At 42.6% G+C, this 25,379-nt stretch overlaps 1 protein-coding gene across 1 annotated transcript in view; it reads right to left on the reverse strand.

Annotated features, from left to right (window-relative positions):
* The window catches only part of LOC138585861 (heterogeneous nuclear ribonucleoprotein C), a 51,826-nt gene that overhangs the window by 1,827 nt on the left and 24,620 nt on the right, over positions 1-25,379 (reverse strand). Inside the window, exons 3-6 of the mRNA XM_069657843.1 lie at positions 10,512-10,562; positions 3,958-4,127; positions 1,528-1,641; positions 280-437 (exon numbers count right to left, since the gene is read on the reverse strand). Of these exons, the coding sequence (XP_069513944.1) occupies positions 280-437; positions 1,528-1,641; positions 3,958-4,127; positions 10,512-10,562 (493 nt within the window). The remainder of the gene's footprint in view (positions 1-279; positions 438-1,527; positions 1,642-3,957; positions 4,128-10,511; positions 10,563-25,379) is intronic.

Below are 25,379 nucleotides of genomic sequence, written 5' to 3' on the forward strand. Positions count from 1 at the left end.
GTTAAGACTCTATTTCAGTCTTTGCACATATTTAATTTTATACAGCTCTTTAATTGAATCTTATTCTTTTAGTCTACTTTTATCTAATTCCATTTAAGTTCACTGACAGTCGGAAAAATGCTGTTTAATAGCTTTTTACTTATTTTTATTCTTCTTCTGTGTTCATTGTTCTTGCACCAAAACACCAAGACATATTCCCTGTATGTTGGCAATAAACCTGATTGTGATTCTGATTCTGTTATTCCCAAACAAGTGCACACAGAGTCCAGGTGTGTTTACCGTGTGGTGGTCATCATCGGGCTCCCTCGGGTCGGGGCTCTCCCTGTGGATTCGATGGCGGGAGCTGGGTGGGGACAGGGAGGAGAGGGAGTGCTCGGGGCTGCTGGCCGACAGAGCGTAGGGCGATCCGGCTGGACTGTCCTCTCTCAGGGGAGACCCTGCAACACACACATAAACACAGAGGGGGTCAGTGTTTACATTTAGATGTGTAGCTTTTCGACAGAAATGTGAAGGAAAAAATACATTTATTCTGTGGGGCGGAGACAAAAAATTCCCACTGACTTTGCACGACATGATGGGCAGGAAACAAGATTGTAAGTGACAGGATGAAGGACAGATGAGGAGATAGTGAGAGGAAGGAGAGAGGGAGCAGACAGAGATACTGAGGGACAGGGGAATCAAATAGAGCCGGAGATAAATTAATATGAAGATGAGAGCTATCAATCGCCTCAAGGTCGGTCAAAGTAGATACAACACACACACATGCACACACACTTTCCTGAAGGTATGCACCTACAGCAGCTAAACTGCAGAGGCCTGGACACATTCGGTTTTATATACATCAATGTTATGATTGTAGGTCCCAGGTTAAAGAACTTTATTTTTGTTCGTGTAGCAGTGACTCGGTACATAGAGCTCACAGGGAGGTAGACTGCAGCACATGATTGGTGTGAACTGCGCTTCAGTTTACGATCAGTTTAAATAAGGCTGCAGTAAAACCTGTCCCCTTAGGAAGGATGATAAAGCTTTGACCTGCTCATTCCCTGAGCTGCTACTCCCCTTGGTAGTGACTGTAATGTGTTCATATGTCCACATGAGGGCAGCAGCAGCTCTTCTCCCCAATGCACGCCCTGATTTTTGCCTGTTTTCTGAAGCTCCATCAGTCTGTTAACCACTCTGTTTGATCAGCATGTTCCATATTTGCTCACAACTATAAATCAAGGGACCCGCACTCAAGTTTTGCCTCAATTTAACTTTTTGAAAATATCCTGACTGGAGGGAAATAACTGATTCGTCAGGTCGAACAGAAGTGGGTCTGCAGGTGCAGTTAAATTCCCATCGCCCAGTTTCCCCACGGCACAGATCCTGAATCATTCTGATCAGGGTTGTGATGGGTGAAGCTAATCAGGCTGAAATCTGGCATATTGCTGGAGACCGCCTTAAAATGTTCTTGATGTGCCGATAGATTATCTATCATTGGATCTCACAGCAACCTGCCTCCACTGTCTTTGTGAATGAGTGTGTTACCTTTGTGGTCACTCCTCTGTGTGTCCATCCTGTCCAGACTGTCGAGCAGCCCATCGATCTGTGTCTTTATCAGAGTCAGCTCCTTTTTAATCACCTGTAACTCCTCCATGCCCACTGCAGAGAGGGAGAATATAACAGAGACATTACACAACCTGGAAATGTCTTTAGGGAGAGCTTTAAAGCGACAGTGGGAGTTGGAAGAGAAGATTTAAAACACTCATGTTTGTTTGGTAAATATAACAGTTAGTTAGCTTAGCTTAGCACAATGATTGGAAACAAGAGGAAGTCGCTATCTTAGCATGGTCAAAATGTACCAAAAATCCACCTACCAATAACTTTATGATCAGTAAAAAAAAATCTTCAGCATTACAATGTCAAGGTCTATGACGGAGTATTAGGGCCACATTAAAGAAAAAATGAATCTGAAGTTAGGAGACTAAAGTCGCAATTTTAGCCTGTATGTTATTTTGAAGGGGAATATCAGAAGAGCCGCCTGCTGCCTGCGTTAAAAAGACTAAAATCATGAGTAATTTTCTAATAAAAACACTTTTCAGAGTCCTGATACTTATGACTATGTGGTGCTGAAGTGCCAAAAAAATTATTTCATATTTGTTTTCGGTAACAGTCTTCAGGAAAACCTAGGAGACTAGGGAATCTCGCCATGTTCTCGTGAGGTACATGTATGCTGCTTCCATACTACCACGTGTCTTCAATAAATTTAGCTCTGGCTAAAGTTGTTTTAAGCCTCCTGTGCAATTACAAGTAAAACTAAACAGGATGCTCAACGTTTCTCATTTTAGCGCAGGTGGCTGGCTGATCTTCTGATATTCCCCATCATAAAAACATATAGGCGAACAAAAGCCTAAAATAAAGACTTTAGCTGCGTAATCTCAGATTTTTTTTTCTTTAATGTGGCCCTGACACCCCATCATAAAGGTTAGTGTGCAGAGCCCATAGACTGTAAAAAAAGATGGACAACATAACAGCTCCCTAAAAGTGAAGTCAAAACATTTTGAGCACCCCCTGCTGACTGGCTGCAGTATAGGTCATAAAGCCCGCCTCCTCCATGTTAACAGTGAGTCAGAGTCAAACTATAAAATCAAAATACACGCCCGATACATTTTTCTCAAACATGGTTTCTGTCATTATAGCTAGTTATTATCATGCTGATTTACGTCCAAGGGTTCATTTTTCTGACAAGTTTATTTTTAATTAATTATAAATAAATAATTATATATATTATATATATTATATTATATTATAAGTTATTTGATGCTGTAAAAAGGATGATTGACCGCTCTGTTGACAAATACGGCTCCTGCAGCCGGTCTGTTCCAGATTAGCAGAGTAGAGGAGGAACGGCGAGAGGAAACGTAACGAAAACAATCACTACAGCCATTGAAGTTTCCATATCTGTGATAGTTTGCTTCAGACCAACACAAATAAGCTGTTATGCTGTTAAAGTCAAGCTGAAACGGCATTTCGAGAGTATCTAGCTTCTGTATTGTGACGTATTTCCGAGTGAAACAGGACGTGCAGGCGGGACATATCATTAGAGGGATTTGATCGTTGAGAAGTGGGCGTAGACGGACGCGCAGCGCAGTACTCCACAGCGCAGTAGTTAGCTAACTGACCGAGCATTCTTGGTGCTCTGCGGCTAAATGTTGCAGATTGATTGGTTGAAATAGTTTGGTGCTAACTTACATAAGCACGCGTAAAATGTAATTTTACTGGAAGAAAAAATGATCGGATTTTGATATAAGAATACGAAGAAATGGATTTTCTGTATTTTTTTTGGCCTATATTGTCAAATAGATGCACAATATTACCGGGGATGTGATCTAAAAGGATTAAAATGACCTTTTTTATATCACCTCGACTTTAAACACGCTGACCTGCGGGATCCTTGCTGTTTTTTTCCGTAAGGTTAGTGTGTGTTTTGGTTAGCAGAAGTGGCTACAGCAGCTCCACCTGCCGATCTCGACTGTGCAGCTCTGGCTCCAAATTACGTCACCATCGCAAGATGGCAGCAGCCGTCACGGGGCTATTTTGGCATCAATTTCGTACAATGAGAGCAGATGGAGATGCGCCGTCCATCTTTATACACAGCCTTTGGCCCAGCTGAGAAATTATTTCACATCCCCCTGAAAAAATGTTTCTCCTTGCTTCCAGCCAGCTAGCTGATTCCTTCAGTTTCTTAAAGGTACAGTACAGATATGAGCCGGGGGCGTCGAACATAACTCTGCAAGAAAACAAAGTAATTTTCTCAAAATTGACCTTTGACCTTCAAATAACTACACTTTCACGTTTTATGTGTTAGACGCCTTCTTTATACTAAAAGGATAAGAAATAAAATATATATAATGTCCACATACAGAGTGAAGTTGCAGCATCTCATTCAACCTGTTTCTGTGACTTGATATTACTCACGCTTGGCTGTGGATGAACTAGTGGAGTGGGCTCTGGAGCTTTTAGAGTGGGTTCTGTCTCGACTGCGTCTGTGTCCGGTGGAGTAGGAGGAGGAACGGGAACGCTTGGCCAGGCTGGGTCCCAGGGGAAGAGGAGACAGGGAGGCTGGCACACGCTGGTAGTCATACACCCTGGAAATACAGTAGACATTTAAAATGTGTCCATGCAGCAGGTTGTCTGAAGTAGTAGGGAGGCGCTCTGTGATTTTATGCAGCCTATGTGTTTTTCAAAGAGAGCTGAAAGCATGAGAGAGGATGGAGAAAGAAACAACATAATTAGTCATATAATGGGAGACATGACTAATAGATGGGCAGCAGGGAAGATGATTATCCTGCAGGTAGTATCAGCTGACCACAGCCTCTCTTCTCTAGACATTCACATTTTATATTGTATCTTATTCTTGTACAGCTGCTTGTGTTAGATTTGAGACCTTCGGCTCGGTCAAAAAAAAAGGGTATTGTACAAAATATATATGTTTCTTTAAAAAAAAATGTGAGTATTGAAGCTCAGGTATACTGACACCATTGTTGAACAAATCAAAGCAAGCCCTTTCTCAGACAAGCTGTTGTACAAGCTGTAAAGAAGAGACATTAAAGGAAAGCAAGTTGGAAAAGCATCTGTTCAAACATCTCCAAGATAAATATGGATATTTATATTCTATGTTCCTTTGTCTTTTATCTCTGTTTCTCCTCACACACACTGGCGTCGCCTCCTCCCTGTGGACAGCTCCATGTCTCTATCTGTCACTGAATGTAATTGGTTCTGTCAGGGCCAATCAATAGCTCCCCGCCAGGCTGGTAGTGCTGGTGACAGGGGGTGTATCACAGTCAAACTCTGTAGTGCTTACAGAAACAACACTGTGTGTTTGTGCATGTTGGCTTGTTTTAATAGAAATAGAGGTGATGCTTTGATGGAAGCAGAGAGGGATTTGACCCCACATTAGACCTCGGCGCTCACTGAGGCCGACCACTAAGTGAAACACAGCCACACGATCGGCCAATCACAGACGAGCAACGCTGCAGGGAAGCGTGGAAACGGGCTGTGTCTGCCCCCAAAAAGTCTACTATTCAAATCATCAGCCAGAAAGACCCCAAGTCGACTCGCATTTTGTCAGTCGATTCTCTGTTCTTATTTATTTATTTCTGCTGTGTCATTGTGTGCAGAGAAATGCAGGGCGATGGTAGGCGGGCTGTAAACATCCTGAAATGACACACAAAAATCTCTTTCATGCTCCTCAGTGGACGCAGGACCTTGCTGCTGCAAGCTTGTTTTAAAGATATGATTTCAACAGCGTTCATCATTAATAAGGCTGAATTATCCGCAGAGGTATCCCCTCCACGAAAATACACACCTGGTCATCAATACACTGAATAAAGCAGTGAATATTGCAATAAAAAACGGTGTCTCTTGATTGCTCTTTAGCAGAGGCTTGGCTGCTGCAAGTTTAGCCAACCTTTAACCTTAAAGCCATTATCCAGTCACATGATATCTTTAAAAACAACTTGAATAATTTATTAGTCGTCTGGCGAGCGTCTCACAGGTGAAATATGGGAATCATTAGGCTGACATAGGAGTTTGGTTAGGTACTGAACTGAAGTAGTCGAAGCTTTAACAGCTGAGTCAGATTTGACTGCCAAATACAGAGCCAACTTCAGTCCTTAAACTAGTACAATGAAATCAATAAGAAATGATGCTCCAGCTTCTATTTAATTGTAGCAGTAAGTGCAGTGAGTACCACATTGAGAGTGATTTGTCTCAAAGAAAACAAACAAAGTACAGCCACAGCCACAGTTTCTGCCACATACATCCTTTTAAGGACCTTCTTAATAGCCCACAGAATGAAATGTTACACCTTTTTCAAGGTCAGACCACAGCTAGTAAAAAGATCAGGAGGGACCATCAGGCACTCACAGGTGCTTTGACTTTTAAACATGGATACGATTTTCTTCTCTTATCTGTATATAACAAGAATTACATAATCAGTTCATTTGGCCTGTGTCTGCATACATGGCAGTTGATCCATTGATGAATGGATTATCAGCTTCATTAATAATTTAAGTCAGTTTCAGTGTTATAATTGCTGCTATAATTAAATAATTAACACTTGACTATTATGCATGAGACAATGAGTTTCCCTTCTACAGCAGCCAGCAGTCTGATGGTGCTGAACCGCCACAATGCTGGGGTAGATGATAGTTTAGTCAGTAGGGTCTTTGCTCGGGAACCGGAGGGTGGCCCGAGCATGGAAATGAAGAGGTGCACTGCCAGGGTGCTCTTAAGCAAGGCACTGAATCCCTCAACTGCTTGGGTCGCATGTCCATGTGCAGACCCCTCACTCTGACATCTCTCCATTAATGCATGTAGGGTCCTGTTTATACGTGTGTGTATTTCAGGCCTTTGTGTGTGTAGCATGTTTGTAATAATAAAAAAGTGAAAACACTGAATTTCTCTTCTTCTTCTTCTTTCTAAAACGGCCTCATGCAGGCGGCAATCAACTATTCAACAGTGTCTTTTGTACTGTATGGATGTATAACTTCTCCCGACAGAGTTTCCTCACAAAGAAGTATAATAATGTTTTCAGGACTATTACATAAGAAACACCTGTGTTTAAGCAGCTACATTCAGAGCGTTTTAAAGATCTACAAAATCCTGAATCTAAACGGCAGTTCAGTATCATTAGCGATGCATTATGGTGCTCCATGATAATGGCAATCCATCTCAACTGGATATAGTCACAATCTGGATATACCTGGATCGAGGACAGTCTCATTTCTGCAAAGCGATGAAAGTAAAAAGCTGTTCTGCTGTAAATCACAAGCCAAAAACAAAGAGACAAGCTGTCGGCTGCAAGGACTTGGAGCCAGACGACGATGTAGATTAACTGATTGAGCTGTTAGCCAGTCTGACGCAGCCCGGCTTCTGGGAAAACTTTCCTCTCTGTTGTTTCCTTCCTGTTTCATTCTGTGAAGCCTCTCTAATTGTTACAGAGATTCCTGCCTTTTGCCAGCACATCCACAGTGAACACACAGAGACTCACACATGTGTCATACAGGGATGAAGTGTATTAGGCCGCCATAAGTGTGTGAGATTAGAAGCTTTGAGCTTCGTCCATGTGAGGAGACACAGACACCAAAGACTTATGGGACTTTAAAGTCGTTCAGCGCAGTTTGCAGGGGCAGATATACAATGTGTTGTTACACCAGCTTTGAAGTGTCATCTCAGAGAAAGGAAGCTCAGACAATGAGAGACTGTAGACGAGTGAGGATTACAAAAAGTGTGTGAGTGTATGTGAGAGGGAGTGTTTGTCTCTACGGATTAGACCTCACACGGAAGGCAGCTTTGTCAGCTCAGGCTGTTATCTGTGTGTTGAAATGCACTTTTCTTCTGCGTTTGCACAAGAGGACAGCAAATGAAAACCGTCATTTCTCCCTTTCCCCCATACTGATGTGCACAAATACACTCTGTCCCCACGCACTCACATCCAGAGGCAAACACATGCGCACGCACACATCAATATGCACACATACCCACACACAGAGCTGTCAGCAGTGCTAGCCACCAGCATCGGGAATAATCATGCACTGTGTTAAAAACAAATTGAAAATCAGCGGTGAGTGTTCCCCCCTGAGCAAACACGGGAAAATGCAGAGCAAGGAAAACCACAGCAAAAAAACAAAACAAAGAAAAGATGACAGTTAATACTCGGAGCAACAGAGCATCGATATGTGCGAGGAGGGCAATGAAATGAGGTGTTTATTCTGCGTGTGTGTGTGTGTGTGTGTGGCTGCATTCTGTTATTCAGATGTGCTGAGTGGAGTGTTTATGAGTGAAGCCTGGGGGATGTAGGACGGTCCCTGCGCAATTTCAGTGGAGGACCAATCACACAGAGCCACAGTCGACTTCATCTACATAACCACTGCTCTTACTGTACAATGCACCGGAGGGTGCTCTGCAGGGATATGTGAAAGGTAAACACACAAACAACGAACTCACTGCTGAGCTGAGAGTTCATGAAAAGTTCTGAACAATTTTAGTGTTTTAATGCGGCATTATGAAACCCTAATGTGTGGTTGTTTCCAGCCTGGTGTCGCAGCATCACTTATGGCAGCAACTTCAATTTTTTATTTAAAGTAATTGTAATTCTGCAATGATGGCCTGAGTTTTACCTCAAATTAAACAAATCAAAAGTGAGCAGTTCTTGGTCTCCTTTCACTGAATTTCCTTTTGGACCAGTCCAGTTGTTTCTCACGCCCTACGTTAAGTGTCGACAGAAGTACACACATCTTAACTTAAACTATCATCAACAACAATGTGTGTCACAGACAACAGCATCAGTTTGTCAATCATCTTGAATATTTTGCAATAGAATATAAATTAGCTTTCATGCTAGTTTGGCCCAATGATACGGTGGCTGACAGGGGACAAACCCACTATGGCCTAATCCCAACCTCCACACTCGTGTACTCACAGGTTTTGAGGTGCGTTCCCAGTAAGTGTGTGAGTGCTTAGTGCTGTCTCACTGTCATATCATGAAGTGTGTGAGGGCTCTGATGCCGACTTCTTAACGCTAAATTACGGACTTTCCATGAGTCCGCATATCTGTAGAATTTCCTTTGATAGTTTGATAGTTGTTGATAGAGTTCATAGCTAACTTGGTGACGTATACAAACGTGATTGTCCAGCCCCCGACTAAATGTAAACAAATGTTTGTATATTGAAGTAGTATTCAGTAAAGTTTGAACAAAAAAAAACAATAAATAAAGCGAGCATGGGCGGTGATGGCAAAAACGGCAAATAAGTTTATCTGTAAGTGACAACATGTGTTGTGGTTATTTATAGCATGTTTGGAGGAATGTTCATGTAAATAAATGTCTGTTAAGTCTCTATCTATCACTGATCACTGATTGAGCCTATGGCCCACTGATGAAAGCCTTTGCATTTGCAGTATTACAGACTGGGTGTCTGTGGCGACTTTCATGGAAAAAATCACAAGCGGCGCCCAGTTAGTGACGTGTTTTCCATCACCCAGCAGTGGTTGGTCTGCCAGAGAGGGTAGGCGGAGCTAAGCGGCTGCTTTTCCGGTCTCTGCAAGTGTTGCGAGTAAACAGTAATCTACTATGGCTGAACAAACAAAGAAAAGATAGATGACTACAGATACAACTTCAAATAGGGTCAGTCCAAAAAAAAAGAAACAAATTTTACGCTCAGATGAAGCAAACAGTCTACAAAGGAAAGCGAGGAAAATCGAGAGTTACAACCGTGACAAATGGAGCCAACTGTGCACGTCATGGTTATCTGGGAAATGCGCCCCCACAACTGCCGTTTATCGCCATAAATAGAACAAAACTGAGATAATAACTTGAAATTTGCAAAGGATTAACAATAATGCCTCTGACTTTTTATAGTTTGTTAAAATATGAAAACACTGTAATGCAAGACTTTAATTCTTATTAGACTGAATGGTCCATCTTGTTTCCAGGCAACATGTGATGTCATGATAGTTTGTCCCATTCCTCATTTTTATACAGTTCTCAAACCCTCACACACTCACGCACTGCACGTCTGACATCATTAAAGTCACTGAGGGTTCAGTGCGAGGGTTTAGGGTGGAGGTAGTGATGGGCCCATAGCTGCCCAAAAGATTTCCATCAGGAAACAGGCTGCAAATTCAGAAACAAGTCAACATAAACACAGTTTCAGTGACAGCAGGCCCTGGGAAAAACTCTGCTCTGGCAGCGTCAATTGTTTTTCTGATGTAATTCTTGCCTCTCATTAGTGGTCTCATAAACAGTATATTCATCAAATTTAGAGCCTCGTCTCTCTCGCTCTCTCTTTTTCTCTCTCGGGTCAAAAATCAAGCTGCTCCACTTAGCACTCCCCCTGAAGGTCTGGAGCACTTCCGTTTGGGATGACTGGATATTCAGCGCTTTTGTGTTGCATCTGTTTTCTGGCTTTGTGTGTTTAATCTTTGCATAGTTTTTGTATTTGCAGCGAGTTTGTTAATAGAAGTGTTTGTTTTGTGGATTTGGCATCGCTTCAGAATTTGTAGCCCGTTTCCTCTCATGGAGATCTTTGCGGCCCACCCGCACGGATTTTAAAGAAATGAGTCTGCAGAAAGTGATAATTGGATTATTAATATTAATATACAACAATATGAACTGATACGTCACAGTACAGGGTCATATGTTGCTATGAATAATATACATGCCTTTGAAGTTCAAAGCATTATCCTTCGCCGTACATGGATGCATCCTAACTGAATGATTTGTACAGTGGATATGTGGATAATGTTTGTCTCTGAGAGTGTGCTCTGTCGGTGTGATGTGCGAGTGTGTGGCTGTAACATTGTAAAGACAGGTTTGAGTGACAGCTGTGTGGCAGACAGCGACGGGGAGCACAGACTTCTGGGGACAGCGAGGATGAAGAATCCGCTTTAGCCTCTTCCTTTAGCCTCGTCTGACACATAGACAAGCAATGAGGTGTGTGAGCTGCCATGCGAGGCTTTCTGACAGTACCTGTCATAGTAGTCCTCATGGTAGCTGTCATAGTCCAGGTCCAACTCAGATCTGCATGAAGAAAGACAGACGAGGCGGCGGTTAGAAAAGTATGTGACAAAACTAAACGATGCAATTTTACTTAACAAAGAGTGAGATTAGTTTGTGAGTCAGAGTGTGAATGCGTGCAGTCTCATCGGAGTTATACGCTACAATAACTTCATCTGGAAAGAACGCAGCGTTCATGATCCGCAGCCAGCTAGAAAAAGACATGGATTTGTTCTGCTGCAGCATCCAAGGTGGAAAATCCATAGAAATTGTCCCACGCTTTAACTGTACCCCTCACTGAACACCCCCATGTGTGAGCGCGGTGAGGCATCTGTGTGTGTGTGTGTGTGTGTGTGTGTGTGTGAATCAAAGGCAGGAGAGAGATGTGACAGCAGTGAACTTATATGGGCCGGTAGTAGCTGGTGTGTACCTGCAGAAAAGGCCAGAAGAAGTGGAGGAGAGAAAAGTGACACTAAGCCAGAGTGAGATCACATTGTGGTGTGTCAGACCTCGGCGTTCCTCTCTAATCCCCGCACAGAGTCGCTAATAATCCCTCCATGTTGCTCACCCTCCTCTGTCTCCCTTTGTCCCTCTCGCTGACTCACTCCCTCTGTCCTATTTGTCATTCTTTTATTTACCGTCTTATTTTGCTTTGCTTTCTTCATTCCTATCATTACGTACAGTTAAAAAAATAACTTTTTGTTAATGCCCCCTTTGTCAAGTTCTGGCACATTTCTGAAGCCATCTTGATTTTTGGACCCAGAAGTGACCATATTTGGACGACAGGGCTGATACACATTGCTACATGTCTTTCCTGGTTAAAGGCAGCCTTGGTAGCGTCTTGTCAATCACAGGTAGCCACACCCTAAAACACACCCTTATTATTGTCAGTTTAACTACAATATATATACATGCTGTAAAAAAACTTTTTTACAAGTACCATAAAATTCGGAAAAAAAAAAAAAAAAAGTATTAAAAGTGCTTATACAGCAAATTTTATGGTAATTGAAACAATGAGCTCATTAGAAAAATGCCAACTGAGGTAGTAACTCAACTGAGAAGTATGGTGGTCTTCACTTCTGGAGATTCTAACTTCTTTGTTCACCAGTGGAGTCGCCCCCTGCTGGTCATTACAAAGAATGCAAGTTCAAGGTACTTGGGCAGTGGCTTCACTTTCAACTTCTTACATACAATCTTTGTTCGAGGAAAGCAGTGAATCAGTACATTATATTTAATCATCATAATCTTCTGAGTATGACTTCACATTTGCGCAGGCTTTGAATGCAACATGTACACATTCAAATTGATATGGCACGTTTATTAGCAGTTGCTTATTTAAACATCCATCCATCTGTTATCTATCCCACTTATCCTGTTCAGGGTCGCCGGGGGCTGGAGTCTATCCCAGCTGTTATTGGGTGAGGGGCGTGGTACACTCTGGACTGATCGCCAGTTAGTCACAGGGCAACCTTTCACACTCACAGTCACACCTACGGGCAATTTAGAGTCCCCAATGAACCTAACCCTTCGATTCCACAGGATCGGTCTCAGGCGCGCTCTGTGTGCGCCGCAACCTCCGAAGTCCATCGCGGCCATTAAGGTCAATGATAGTGATTCCACAGCACGTGCCGCGGTCTGTCTCCGGCGCGTCCCAGAAGCGTGTCTCCGCTCTGCTCCACTAAAGACATACGCTGGGTCTATTTTTGACGGAGGCTGCTTTAAACACGCGTCAAGCTGAACAGAGCAGATCGTTCCAAACAGGAAGTCACACACGAAAGCAGCATACAGCATCCGGTCATTTCAAAATAAAACACCATGTACAGACCGGTACAGACTCCCGTTTTTTCCCGTTTATTTTAAGATCAACACTTTGAATTCTCGAAAAAAAGAACACTTTTAATTAAGTACTGTACTCCTCCATGGTAGAAGCACAGAAATCATGAAATTATTTCCAAATGAGCAGATAATCAACCTTGGAGGTGCAAACTGAACTGTAGTTTGTGTGTTGCTCTGCTAACATTGATGTTATCGCGTAGTTTCTCAATTCCCGTGCGATCTTGTGATCTCGCGAATCCAGCTGCTTGGGCCAGCGCTCCGCTGCGCTGCGGACCAGACACGCTTCCTGTGGGCGAGGGCTTGCGCCGTTGACGGACCAGAAACACGGCGCAGACGGAACGCGCCGGAGACGGATCCTGTGGGATTGAGGGGTAACAAGCGTGTCTTTGGACTGTAGGAGGAAGCCGGAGCACCCGGAGGGAACCCATGCATGCACGGGGAGAACATGCAAACTCCACACAGAAGGGCCTCGTACATCCAAACCGGGGTTCGAATAGGACCCTTCTATAGGAGACAGCACTAACCACTGCACCACCAGTTATTTAGACATCCAGCTGGTGGAAATAAACATTTTCCTTCATATCCAGCTTCCTATCCCCCTAGCTCCAATATTCACTTTTTCTCATATTCTCATTTTTGGTCTCCTCCGACTCCTTAGGACTCCTTAATTGCACCTTAATTGCTGGTGGAACAAAGGTCAAGTAAAAATACAATAAAGCTACAGGCCAGAAACCACAATAATGAGCTGAAATACACTAAACGCTACGCAGAGCTTTAGGTTCATTGTTGATATAAAAGTATAATTTATAGCCACTAAAATGTAAGCAAATATGAAAAAAGTATAAAGACACCAAAATACATAAAACTAAGACTATGAACAGATCCCTGACACATTTAAGAGTAACGTCAAAAATTGAAGACGTATTCAAAAATAAATGATGGGAAAAAAAAGCGTGTTATTTTTTAGGACACTTCAGCATATTTTGGGAAACTGACACACATAGTGCTTTCCATCTGCTTATCCGTCGCTCAGGGAGGCGGCGATTCTCTCGGTTGTAGTCATGTAGCTCATCTCAAAGATGTATTTTTGTATGTATGTCAGGATACACAGAAAGGGAACGCTTCTCCACAGTCTAAACTTGTGCACGTACAGAAAAACAAACACCTCAGGGTTGGGTGAAGTGAAATCGTCTCAACCTCCTCTGGTCTGTGGATCTGAGGGGGACTTATGTTTGAGTGGACCGTATTCACATCTCCTCCAGCATTACTCTCACAGACTCTGTCTCTGTCTCCTTCCAGCTGGTTTGAGGAGCTCAGGAGAGAGGAAAACACAAAATAATTCATCACAACTGCTCATGTCTGAACTGGACTCTCGCCAAAAAAGGAAAAAGTCATTTCATTCTAATTTAAAGACTCCTTCTGTTACCCTACTGGAAATGCAGGATGTGTCCATGTTGTTGTAGCTCATTCTGTTAAACCAGCTGAAACATGTAGATGCATGTGTATCTAAGGACACAAAACATGGAGGGCAGTGAATGCTCTTAAGGACACACAAAGGCAGAAGGACAGAGGACAAGAGAAAGAAAAACTCCTCAGCTGAGCTGCTTCCTGCTCTGCAAGTGAAATCAGCCAGAAGAGAGACAGAAAATAACAGCTATTCCCCACATCCTCACTGAGGGGGAACTAAGCTGCTGCTCGCTCTGTTTCTTTTGCATCAGCGTTCACTGGTTAACCTCGTTCATTACTTCTGTTGGCTCGTCTGTTGTTATTCTACACATGTGGTTGCATATTTTTCACACCATTTGATATTTAAATTCAACTTTATTTATGGTCGTTTATCCTCTTGAATGTAAAGCACTTTCATTATCAATATAACGAGCGGCAGCCTCTGGCATTGACAAATGAAGCCAATGAGGAAGAAACTGAAGTTACTGGAGTGTCCACCTAAAGCCATTTGTGCCCATGTTAATATGCCCATTTTAAAGCTGACATAAACATGTTTACAGTTTGTTTTAAATAGATCATTTCTCTACAGAGGATGAACCCGTTTTCATTATATTAAACCTTACATTTTAGGGGGGGCCACCTTGAGTGACAGGTGCATACTGCTGGCTGTCTGCTAGACGTCAACGCAGCCACACACTTAACCTCTTAGCCGTGTTTGTGCAATTGGAGCCTTTTGGGGATATTTTGGGAGAGATTACGGCAGACACACCGGTTATTTTAAGTTACTCCACTACTTCTTTAATCTGATAAATAAACATCCGCCATCAGTCACCATCACAGATAGAATCTCTTCTGCGGGAAACATGAAGTTAAACGAGCTCACTCACGAGCTCATGGATCAGCCACAGACTGTTGAGCTTTGATAACTAACCTCGGTCCTCTCCAGCACCACCCTCTCATCCAAATATGAGCTGTGTCTCAATTCAGCCTTGCATCCTTCGAAGGACGCAGTCTATGGAGGATGAGTCATTTGTAGCCTGCGTAGACTGCTAAGGCCAAACTGAAACGAGGTGGACTGGTCTACCTTGCATCACCAAACTTTTTCATTCGGCAGCCATCTCGTTTGAAGTGGCACACAATGATTCTTGGGAAAACGTTGGGCCGCGAAGGATGCACCCGATGCATCCTTCTTGGCCCGGGAAAAGGAGGACGCGTTTGTCAGCTGCATCTGAAGGAGCCGTCAAAATGGGACAGCCTTCAACGCGCCGCTGTGACGCAATCAGCCTTGAAATACGTCCTTCGAAGGATGCAGCCCCTGGATTGCGACAGTCATTCTGGCTTCAGAAAACCAACATGGCGGCCAAATCTCGAAATCCAATGGATAGCGTCACGGTGACAACATCCATTATTTAGTTATTTGTGCATAACATCACTAAAATCTTACAATGTGTGAATCATCAGGCAATAATGAGCAATAAATGTTCAAGTATTTACACTATTACACTACACACAGTACGTCATTTGAACATTTTCAATGAAAACAATTCAACAGAAACACTTTGATATGAAAAAGTATCGGTCTGGTCATTATTCTGTATTTTGTGATAATTAAACGCTGAATGTGATAAATATTTGGTCATTCATCTTGTGATCATGGTGAGGGCATAAAAACGTCAAAAGTGAACAGTCTCATGTGACACAAATGATTTAGACACAATACACGTGACAGGTAAGCACAGCTCGTTTAAACTGCAATTACCTTTAAAGTGCGCAGCCAAGTGCCTGGGTCCCCGTGTGTGTGTTTGTAGCTGTGTGTTTGTGTGTGGGAGAGAGGGCGAGAGAGAGAGAGAGAGAGAGAGAGAGGCAGATGGACAGCAGGGTCACTAAAGGCTAATTAATTTCTTTTCATAATTTCTCAAGTGCCAAAGCAATCCATTAGACATGGCTGGCTATAAATCATCTCAGCCTCAGCGTGCCTGTGTGTGTAAGAGAGAGTGTGTGTGTGTGTGAGAGAGAGAGTGTAAGTGTGAGGGTGTGCATTAGACAAAGACGTGTTTTTTTGTGAACCAAGCAGCCCTCCAACATGCACAGTCAACACGCACCAAAGGCAGAAAACCATCAGTTCAGTCACAGACGCTGAATCAATGATAGAACCTCAAAGGTGTATGTGTGTGATTCTGTGTGTGTGCACGTGCACGATGACTTATCAGAGATTCAGTTGGCTTAGAGACTTGACAGATGCAATCTAAATCTCACTGACAATGAATCAAAGTGACGTTTTCTGTGGGATTCATGTTTTCTTGATTGTGGTGACATGTTGGGTGATAAATAATCACTACTTTAGTCTTTTGTCCTGCACGTCTTTACCAACAATTCAAAACTCTGTCAACAGCTCCCTGTGTAGTTATCAGACTGGTGAGTCAGAATACAATTGATGTTACTACAATATGTACAAACTAATGGCCATAATTTCATTATAACCTGGTGTTAATTTCATGAATGAAAATTATGACGATAAATGTTCGTCAAAAACCTTTTTGTCCATGACGAAGACGAGACGTTGGCGAGCTAAAAATAGAACCTTGATAATAAAAACTTTGACGTCACGTATATTTTGTTTTTCGTTAATGAGACGAGACGGGACTAAAATATTAGTGGTGGACTGTCGCACATTTAAAATCCATATTTTCCCCCACTGTGCGTCTAATCTTTCAAAATACAAGCAGTGCATCCCTGTAACTGGTTGATTGGTTGGGGTGTGCAGATCCCCCTGAGTCCCACCCAGCCATACAGGTGATGGTGTCCCAAATTGGCAGCTTGACAACAACATGACGACATCACACAAAACGGAGGGCAGTACTACAAAGCAAGTTCAACATACCCAGGCTTTCTTTACGTAAGCTGGCTTGACAAAGCCTGAAGCCCCGGTTAGAGATATCAGGTATCATGACCTTTCTGTGTTAACTCGGGCTTTCTGCTTCAGGCTCTGCGCACGCTCACAGAAAAAAAGGCGCGTCACGGGTCATTTGACACGTCTTCTACAAGTTGTCGTCGCCTAAATCTTTAAAAGGTTAAAATGTGACTAAAACTAATAAGCATTTTGTTCTAAAGACTAAGAATCTAAAATAGCTGTCGAAGTCACCAAAGTGTTGCCTTAACACAGTGATTGTTCAGAGTGTAACGTGGACCTCCAGCTGGGCGTTAGATCTTAAAGTAGATGGAAGCTAAAAATAGCAAAAATCTGGGCCTCCGTCAATTTTTCCTTTTTATCTGTTGAAGGTAAATGTTGCTTTTAAAATGGAACCTGTTCCACTGATCCCACACAGTCGCTACTGACAAATTAATCTCTAAACACGTGTACGTTATGTTCCTTCATATTCAGAACTGCAGGAAAATGGTTGGGCACACTGACAAACACTCAGACAAACGTTACTCACACAATCCATGAAGCAATCTGTGCAAAAAACTGTTCCAGTGTTAATGAAAAGGAATAATAATTTCATTCATTGGTCATGCACAGTGGAAAGATTTGTAAAGCACGCTCGTCACAGGAAAAGAAGGAATTAGTTCCACTTACTTAATTTCAACACCTATTATGAGCTCCCTTTCTCTCTCTCTCTCTCTCTCTCTCTCTCCTCCGCCTCCAAAGATGTGACGGCCATTGATTTACATTTGCATTAAATTAGATAAAGAGTCAGACATGTTTCACTGACTGTCTTGGGCTACTTTTAGAGTACAGATTGAATGATGGTGATGATGCTGATGGTGGATTTCGTGTCTTTCCTGAAACGGTTCAGCAGGTTACTTGATGCGACACGCGATAAAGAATACAGGTGTGAATATTGAACTCTTGTACCGTTGATTAAGGTAGCTGACGGGCAAATAGATACACATGAATTTGCAGCACATTTGCTGGTAATATGTTTGTTTGAGTTTTCTGCAACACGTTTTTTTTTCATTTTCAGCAGGTTTCAGTTTGTTGCAATTGTTCTGGACTTTTCTTTTGAGCTGTTGTAGCGGGTTTGCCCTTGGCCACGTAGAGTGGCAAAGATTTGAATTGGTACTTCAACTAAGACTAAGCAACGTGTCTCCATAATCAAGAACTCATGTTGTTTCTGCACAAAAAGTTAATCTAATATTTTATTTAAAGCCTGATTTGAACATTTCTGACATTGGCAACATGTAGTAGTCACAAAGACACGGCAGCAAACCTTACATCCCGACCATCCCACCAAACCACCAGCTCAATGAAACACCGCACAGTCTAAACCAACCACCAGGACACCAGGATTATGTCATTAATCTGACAACAAAAACTAATTGTCACAGTTCTCCTGCACTGCTCCTCTGCCCTCTTCAATTACTTTTCCACTTAGTCCACCACTGCGCCACTCTATACTCCCATTTCATCAGCCAACTCAGCTCACCTGGGCACGAATAGCTGCTTCTCATCTCCGATCAAGCCAGTTTATAAGCCTCTCCTGCTCTAACACACTCATTTCCACATTGTTCTTCACCTTCCATGCATGACTCTCCAGCACTCACATCTAGACTGATTCCTCATTGCCAGCCGTGTTTGCCTCTGACCTGCCAGCCTTGTCGCAATCCCAGAAATCCCCTCAGCCTTCTGTCCCCGACCATGCGCTCTGCCGAAGCATTCCTGGTTCCTCTCTGCCTGTTCCCCTGACTGCTTGGTGTTCCCCTTTCTTTGTTTTGCTTACCTGTGGATTACGGTGGCTCAGAGACTCTAACTGTGTCCCCAAATCTCCGCCTGGCCCCCACTCACCTTCCGTCTGCTGTCTACTGGTTCTTCTGCTTCAACTGAGTGCTACCCTGGTGCTGGACCCACTGCTTCCTCAGCCTCGTCTCCTACCTGCACCTTCACCTAAGCCTAACCATGATCCCATGTGTTCGTGTGCTGCAGTTGGGTCGAACCAATCTGTTACAGCAACTGAATTTTCAGCTTGGGATAAAATGGTATCGTCTGCATACAGATGCATTTGGAAATTATGTAAAAAGCCAAAAAACACCTTTCAGATACTTCACAGTATCTCCTTCATACAATGACTTCTGTACAATTAAAGCTCTTGGACCAGTTGCTAACATTACTACTGACGCTGACGGAGTTTGACATGATCTTTCTTTTCATAAATCCATCAATAAAGAGGCAAAGTGTCTCTCACTGAAGCAATCTAGGTTGTTGTGCAGCCTACCTGCATGTACAGAGGTACTGGATTTATGAATGCAAGTTGCAGGTTATGTATGTGCCTCTCACTGTGTTCAATAATGTATTTTTTGGCTCCACACCTCATCACCTGTCACACAATTTGCCATATGAGAAAATGCAGTCAGACTGCGAATGACACAAATAGAAAATAATGCATGCCCTTAAAAAAAAAAAAGCCCTTGCAGACGCTGCAGACTGCCCCCTCACTTTAGCCGTTTTACATCCCTTTTAAACCAGTCTGGATTTCTTTCCACACGTATTAACACATTTACTCAATCATGCTTTCTCCTGTTAAGAAATAATGCTGGGATGAGACATATTCCCTCCTTTAAAGTGCTCAGAAATTAATCCGTGCTTTTGTGTCTTCACGCTTAGATTACTGTAATTCTCTATATGCGTGTCTCAGCCAAGAAGCAGCAGCTCGCCCTCGGCTGGTTCAAAACACTGCAGCTCATCTTTTAACAAAGAGGAAGCGCAGGGAGCAAATTACTCCAGTGTTGGCCTCTCTCTATTATCTACCAGCGGAGTTTAGAGTTAAATATAAAACTCTGGTAATTACCTATCAAGCCGTACTGCAGGATGAAGTACGGGAGTACATTTCTGGATTGTTTAGGCTCTCGTCCAAGTACATGCAGCAACTTAACCATACATTTGTTTTGTTTTATCTGAGAAGTACAGTTCTTTTCACAACTAGTTTTATACAATCAGACTTCTTTTTGCAACCGCTGGATTTGCTCCCGGCTGAGCATTAAGAAGAACTCATGTTAAGGCATTTTTGCTTTAGCTTCACTTTGCAAACCTGGAGGATACACCAACCTTTTATATACAGTCTATGGTTGAAAATCTAGGGCTGGTGTTTACCGATGCTAGAGTGTGCAGAAACTTTCTGGGTCTTTGTTTAAAAGACATTATGTTGTATGTCTCGCGTACTTATCTCTATTTACAGATATTATATATAAATGTAGAATCTGTAGGCAGGGACGTGGACATTTTAGGGAAGGCAAGTGTTCTGTTCGCGTTTGTAGTATGCTTGTAGTCCGAGTAGTATTGACCAATCACGTATCAGCAGGCTGCCAATGCGCCGTAAAGACATCCCGGCTCCCATCAGTGCGATCTGACATGATTTAGTTTCTTATTAATCTCTATAAACAGACATCTGCACGCTAACAGCTAACAATCTGTTCTAGATCTAAAATTCAACTTGAGATAAATTCCTTTGACGCTGTGTCACGAAAGCCATTCAGCGCTCAGATTTCCCAACTTCCTTGAATGCATCAGAAATGATCGATCCAGCGTCCGTTCAACAAACGAGCATTTTAAAAGTAGTTTTCTTCTCCTCTTGAGGACAGACCTGACAAAGCTTCATTTTTACTTTTTACTAATCTGCATCTTGATGTTGACATTTCGGCAAAGGTAAAACCCGTTAATTAAAGTTGTTGCAGGTTCATACCGCTAAAGTAAGCCAGAGTGAAGCCTCTGTGTAACTTACTATTTACAGTGGAACTGAAACTCACCACTAACAGTTGAACTTTAACAGTCTTTGTGACCAAATTATGTTAAGCGTGTGAATGGTTTGATGTTTTCCATTGCACACTGCTTACCTGTGGTAATGAGCAGTAGATTTGCTTGCATATTCTTCACACAGTCAAACAGGCAGCAGGAGGATAATTGAAAGGCTGATGTGTTTTGAAAGTAGGAAAAATTAGAGAGATTCAGTGTCTGACTGACTCACAGACCAAAGACACTTGCTGGTTACCAGTATTTTCTCCATGTTCTCTCACAGCTTAGTTGCCCATTAAACACCCAGCAGCGACTCCCAGAGCTCTTATATCTTTTGTGATGGAAAAGCAAAGGTCAGAAGAAGTCATTAAATTGCGTTCGTCAAAGTGGAGTGCAATGAGACATGTTAAAAACCCAGCTGATGAAACTGAAGGACAGACTGGAAAGTAGAAAACAGCCAGACAAGACCAGCACACATGTATAACAAGGCCTGAAATCTTGTTGCAATGAAATTACAAAAGATGAACATAACCTTTGAACAGTAACTTTTTTCATCATTAAACCACAGTGATTACTTCAACAGAAGAGACAACATTGCCATTAAAGGCCCCGAGATTGTCTCACATGCCCGGAGACAACTTTAGGTCTCTCAGTGGCTGCAGGAGTCATGACTCTTATCCATCAGGGGCAAAGTAGATAATGGTGTGATGTTGTTTGTTGTTGTAGAGCCACACAGTCGACAGATGGGGGAGGTCAGGGTGGATCGATGGGTGAACAAAACATCAGACTTTAAAAGGGGAGACGGCTGCTTGATTCCTGTTTCAGCCAACGATGGATACTTTTAAACTCAGAACACGATTGTCCCCTAATCTAGCTCCAGTTATTACAGGCATGACGATGGTCCCTTATCATTGTTTCGTGCCTGAATTAAACCAAACGTTAACAACACACACACGCTTCGGCCTTTACTTTAACAGGATTGTTCAGTCAGATATAAGAATTTTAATTGCCTGGTAGTAAAGAAAGTGTTTATATCTTCACTAGAGTCGGGAAAACTCAGCTACAGTCATAGTGTGTATTTACTAGTCAACATGGTATGTAACCACAGTCATAGGACAATATAAGAAAAACACAACAAAGCAGAATAATCAACAGGAAACACATTGCAACACAACCCACACCTACATAGAAACACTGAAAACAGCATGCAGTCAAGAAGAAATGAGATTACTGTGTGTAAAAACTGTGCTCTGGGATTTTTTCTCCTCGCCCTGCCACGGGAAAAAAATGATGTCGAAAACTACATTTGTGTTCATGGATTGACAATCAGGGAGACACGGAGAGAGAAGGAGAAAAGAGAGAGACCACGGGTCGTAAGGGGCGAGCGTGATCAAGATGAGAGCAGGGAGGCTTTGATGAGGGAGGAGGAGAAGATGAAGGGAGAGCTGGCAGCTCGTCCTCTCTCTCAGACACTCACTGAGGACAGACTGAGCTAATCTACTCCCTCTTTCACTTTCATTTAATCACTGCCGCTGTTATTTACTCCATTTTACTCACATTCACACTGGAGTCTTTCCAGTTTTCTGCACACGAGCGATGCTTCAGATCCCCATACTTTTAAATACACACATGCATATATTTGAGTGCACACAGACAGAGATAAATACAGTGTTTATTATTTCAGATGGATTCATGTCAATTATATGTCATTTGTAAGCCAGAGAATAAAATGTCAATCTTCTCTAATTATATCTTGTAAGCTATATGCGCCCACTCTCTCTGACTAGGATGTCCACTGTCTGAGGCTGTGGTAACATCACTATCACTTTTAAAGGGGACTTATTTTAATTATGCCATCAATTATTCTTATTATTCTACTGTGTTTTTGAATCAGTTTGTTTCATTTTTAAAAATGTATGCATATTTAAAAAAAAATATTTCTTGGAGCCTCTCCTTCCTCCTGAAACGAACAAGACATTTTGACATTCAAAGGTCAGACCTTAGCCACGATTGGCTGACAGTATTTAGAGTGAACGTGTAGCCCCTCCCCCAGTGGCTGCACTGCACTGTCACTCCAAAATTGTAGAAAACATGGCTGCTCTAGGATCGGTTATGCAGCCTTATATGTACGAGCCAGAATCGCCAGGAGGTATCAGAACGGTAAGTCGAAATCTTGACTTGACTACAAGCGAGTGCAAGAAGGCAGCCTGAGCTGAACGACGGTGAATGACGATTGGCTGATTTCAGCTAAAGCAAGGTTCTACGTAGAAACCTGCAGCTGTTCTGAACGGCCCATTTCAGAGGCGACCTTTTTAAACATGTCATTCACTGTGAACAATAAACACCCAAAGATGTGAAACCCATGCAAAATATGAAAATATCCATACAAAAGATACGGCACCTTTTAGTCACCGAAAACCCAAATATGCAATCCACATCTTACTTTGAAACATAGCCTACATAATACTCAGCTTCTGAAATGTGTTAAAGAATTTGTTTCAAAATTAAAAATATTTTCATTTAAACTTTCCCGACATTGGGTTTGAATTGGGCGTAGCTAAGCTTGGATATTTATCATGTTATTAATCACCTGATCCCATCACAGGAGAAGCCACATTACAGCTATACTGTTTACACCAAGTGTTAGCGTTGCCCGCAGGGCCAAGTATTGGCAGCCGTGGAGAAAATGTAGGCCCATGGTTGTTGATTTTCAATTGCTGTTGTCTATTTTTGGCACACAGATTTTCATGGATGCTGATGAGACTCTAATGTCATATATGCATTTCTACTACTTCATGCCAAATTTTATCACTGAGAAAGACTGCTTTATGGATTGAGGCTGCCTGATTTCCCCATCTGACAATATTTGATAGTATTATATTACATATGGATACTGCAGTACAAAATGACCTTCACCATTGTGGAAGCTTTTATCCCTATATCAAACCCCTACACACAGACACGCCCCCATGGCAGCTTGTACAACTCGTCCTGAGGGAGAATTACCACTTGACAAAGAGCATCTTTATTATTTCCTGAGCGCCTACTTACACATGCAGCGATCACACGCTCTGCTGCTTTAATCAATAACCTGTGCAGGACAGTAGCCGATCAATAACGCATCACCATGTAATGCTGCTCCTTGACATCCATTACTGCTTGGCCCACTGGTCTGCATCACACAGTATGTACTGCAGGATGGTGATATACAGCCACAGGCCCCGAGCATGAGAGGAACTAGAGTAATGGCAACTCAAGGAGCTCGTAAATTTATATCCTACATGCATCAAGGTTAAATTATGGCTCCAGAGCAGTTTATCCAGTCTGAGGAATAGAGGTACAGAGATAAGGGTTTGTGTCGGATTGCACTCATCCCTCCTCACTTTAGTTTAAGTAGCGCTGAATGGCTGACAGCCCTTTAGGTTTGATTGCCGCCACACCAAAAAGAGGAGCAGCGCATTGATAGAGTGGAGCTGGGGAGTGCTGCTGCATCAATAAGCCATTGAACAGGAGCCAGGACTGGAGCTGGAGCATAACAGGCAGTACTTATCAGACAACAGGCACGCATCAGGGAACAGGAGACTCAATAAAAAGTGTCCCACAGGAGAAAGATTTTTCTTCTTTGACCCTTCATTTGTCCATCAGACTGCATCCTCCTTGTCCCCTCATACTCATCCTCAGTAAACCAACACTCAAACGGCAGGAGAGGGCAGTGCCACCGTGCCAACGCTCTCAAACAAGAGTGGATAAAGTGCAGAGGACAGGGAGGGTGAGAAAGGATGAGTGGTTCGTTTGTCAAAGAGACAAGGAGGACGGGGACAGAAAGAGGAATGAGTCAGATTCCCCTACAGCTGTCAGGGTGTGGACATTCCTCGCTGATACGGCCGGCTTGTAGGCTCAGCCATGGGAGCGACCAGGCGTGGAATAGAGTGTCATGGTTAATGTTTGATTAGGAGACTCACCAGAATACTTAGTGTTGGAAATCATGAGCAAGTCTCATAAATGACACTGTCAATACCAACAAAAAACTGACACCCATCAGCTCATTGCTACTCAATATGTTGACCATTTGGCACCACTGAGTATTAAAGAGATACTGGGAACGGTAACAGCAAAGGGAAGTGAACAGCATTTCGTCCTTCCTATATTATATATTTTATTTTCTTTTATTTGTTGTCTCTTCTACAGCTGATACCCTGCGGTGCATGCGTATTAGGTATACCATCGTGCAGAGCAAGACATAGAGCAGACTCTGCACTGCACAAGGAAAGGGCTGTCTGACATCAATGTGAAGTGGTGATGAAAAAATAAAATACAGGGTACAACTGAAATGTTTGTTTATATGTCGGACTCTTTTAAGTGGCTAAAGTACTCGTGACCCCGTCTGCAGCGCCGCTTTGCTTTGCTTCCGTGTAAGAACTCTGGCCGGCTTCTCCTAACAGGGGCCGTGCTGACTGTTATGTACAGTATGTCGTACACTTACTATTGATAAGTACCTCATACAACCACACTTAAAAAAAATTAACTATCCCTTTAAGGCGGAAGACTATCATTACAACACCTGTATCACCCTACATGAATCTAAAGTTTTACCTGTAATACACACCCCATTGTCGATTGAACATTAAAACACTTTGAGCCGATACATCTTCTTAATTGTTCAAGTAACGTCACCATCGTTTTTAACTGTGTCATTTGACAGGATGAAGGATTTTAGCTAGCTAGTGGGCTAAAGATAGCGGCACAGTGGCTAGCCTCCAAAGACCATTGACGAAACACTGATTTTTAACGTGAGACTGCTGTATTCAGTGATTTTACTGGTTTTAATCACT

Source organism: Semicossyphus pulcher, unplaced genomic scaffold (genome assembly GCF_022749685.1).
Source record: "Semicossyphus pulcher isolate SPU_LCO1_2020_fin unplaced genomic scaffold, fSemPul1.0.p SCAF_1, whole genome shotgun sequence".
Classification (NCBI taxonomy): Eukaryota; Metazoa; Chordata; class Actinopteri; order Labriformes; family Labridae; genus Semicossyphus; species Semicossyphus pulcher.